Source organism: Penaeus chinensis, chromosome 9, assembly GCF_019202785.1.
Source record: "Penaeus chinensis breed Huanghai No. 1 chromosome 9, ASM1920278v2, whole genome shotgun sequence".
Classification (NCBI taxonomy): Eukaryota; Metazoa; Arthropoda; class Malacostraca; order Decapoda; family Penaeidae; genus Penaeus; species Penaeus chinensis.
The window spans coordinates 36,729,635-36,732,134 of NC_061827.1; the positions used below are offsets into that span (position 1 = coordinate 36,729,635).

Genomic DNA, 2,500 nt, shown 5'->3' on the forward strand with positions numbered 1-2,500 from the left:
CGATGAACCTCTCATTCTTGGTAAAACTCTGGAGGAAAAAAAAAAGAGGAAAAAAGATTTAAAAAAAAAAAGAAAAGAGGATGAAAAAAAGGAACGAAGAATAAATCACAAGAAAAAAAAAAGACATTTAAAGGGAACATAATGAAAGAGATGAAGAAAAGGGAACGAAAGATAAATCGGAAAACAAAAATTTAGAAGTCGAATTTGGCGGGAAAATTATATTGAAGTTTCACGTACAGTATATATAGACACATGGATGGACGCATGGTACCTATATATACCTTGGATGGATGTGTACACGTGAACTTACATGTACGTATGAAGCGTTGATGTAGTCGCTGTATGGATCGTCGCTAAATTGTTCTAGAATCACTCGGGTTCTGTCAACTGGTTTTAAAAATAAAGAACATGAATTCTCAGTGACTATTGTAGTGATAGTGACGATGGGAGTCATCATTTAGTGATGTTAATTACACTGTAATCATGCAAATGGTAATGCTAATGATTACCTTATTGATAACAATGGTAATCATAATGGTAAAAAACGTACTGATAACTAAAACAATAATAATTCTAACAATGTTGATGATAATAAACAACAGTGACCACGGGAACAGTGAAGATAATAACAATGGCAAAAAGACCATTCACAGCAGAACAACAGCAGTGATATCGTACATGGCAGTATATTAGCGTAACGGTTCTTGTACTTGTTCGAAGTAAGACTGGCGACCTTTACTGTCTTATTAGGAGACTGTTCCTTCAGAGATTCAAATTCCAATGCCAACGGTTCCTCTCCTGGAATGAAACTCATCATAATGTAAAAATAAATAAATAAATAATACATACACACACACACACACACACACACACACACACACACACACACACACACACACACACACACACACACACACACACACACACACACATACCTTTGATAGTGGATGAGTTCATGGTAACATTGTCAATGAATGTGAAGTTTGAATCTTTTCGCAGATGCCATATTGAGCTTGAGAATGGTCAGGCAATCTATCTGTTACCATCTAAGTGTTTTTTATGACACGGATCATTGGTACTGTACATGGCAATTCTATATCAAATGTAGAGACCTCAAGCCTTGGTAATGCAAGCGAAGTTAAAGTGCTGTGAGGCCTTGACCAGTGGTTGTTTACTGCGTCTTCTAGTTTGAGATGTGGTTGGTTCACAATAGGTGTGTGTATACTATATATGTAAGGTATGTGTTTATATATATATATATATATATATATATATATATATAAGAGAGAGAGAGAGAGAGAGAGAGAGAGAGAGAGAGAGAGAGAGAGAGAGAGAGAGAGAGAGAGAGAGAGAGAGAGAGAGAGATATGCATGTCTAAATCGATAAATAAACAAATAAATATATATATATACACACATGGGAGGGAGGGAGGGAGGGAGGGAGGAAGGGAGAGACAGAGAAAGACAGAGACAGAGACAGATAGAATGAAAGAGAGAAAGGCAGACACAAATATATGAAGCCCAAAGACTTACCATTGCTCAATAGTCTCTGGACCGTCTCGTCGAGTGTCAAAAGGAAGATTCGTGTCCCTGTGTCCTCGTTAGACGTTTGCGCCTCTTCGTTCCATGCGAACTTTCTGAATCGCGTGAGAACCGGGGCAATAACTTTTGATTTCATAATACAGAAATCTACTTATAAATTGTGCACACAATATAATTTCCTCTACCGTATGCACACATTTGCACGTGCAGTTATACTTATAAATTCTCAAACTCGCATTCAATACAAAGGATACCTCTTTAATTACATAAACGCGCGCACACCCCACGAACACACAACGAAGCACACCTATTTTCAAATAAAGTACACACACAAACACAAAGCTAAACACAACTTACACTGATCCATTATGCACAGAATAGATTAAGTAGGACCCAGAGACTACCAAGGAAATCACAACAACCGTGATGCACAAAATGATGAAACGGTTAAGTCCTGTGGGAGAAACAGCTTTTGTTAATAACTCGAACCATGCAAAGATATACAACTACGGAAAAAAGTACATACGCGTGTATATATATTTATATGTATGAACAGTATATTGTGGGTGTAAAGGTTAGGAGGGGTGAGGCTGGTGTGTGCAAGAGGGGGGGGGGGGGCGCTCAGGTAGGGAAGAGAGGGAGAGAGAAGAACCATTATTTTAAAAAATAAAGTCTCGGGGTATAACACAGACCAGGTGTAATTCGATTTCAAGCCGACATTGCCTCCATATCAGAGCAAAATCAAAATGTACGACACTAACAAGAGGGGTCCAGTCAGGGGCGAGAGGATTTGGTGCGCTCGTCCAAGGGCTCTCAAACAGATTGTCCGACAGTACGTTTATTGAATGTTTTGTCAGTTTAAACCTTCATCTATATCATAAGCAATGATATATTCACGTCAATGCACTCTAGCTCATGAATTCCGCGCTTTAAAGTAAATATATCGATGTTTCTGCTAC

At 38.3% G+C, this 2,500-nt stretch overlaps 1 protein-coding gene across 1 annotated transcript in view; it reads right to left on the bottom strand.

The window, feature by feature from the left end:
• Positions 1–2,500, bottom strand: part of LOC125028763 (receptor-type tyrosine-protein phosphatase C-like) — a 16,484-nt gene that overhangs the window by 6,883 nt on the left and 7,101 nt on the right. Inside the window, exons 9-13 of the mRNA XM_047618245.1 lie at positions 1,899–1,995; positions 1,533–1,636; positions 679–798; positions 311–387; positions 1–28 (exon numbers count right to left, since the gene is read on the bottom strand). The exon at positions 1–28 is cut by the window's left edge and continues 107 nt beyond it. Coding sequence (XP_047474201.1) covers positions 1–28; positions 311–387; positions 679–798; positions 1,533–1,636; positions 1,899–1,995 — 426 coding nt within the window. The remainder of the gene's footprint in view (positions 29–310; positions 388–678; positions 799–1,532; positions 1,637–1,898; positions 1,996–2,500) is intronic.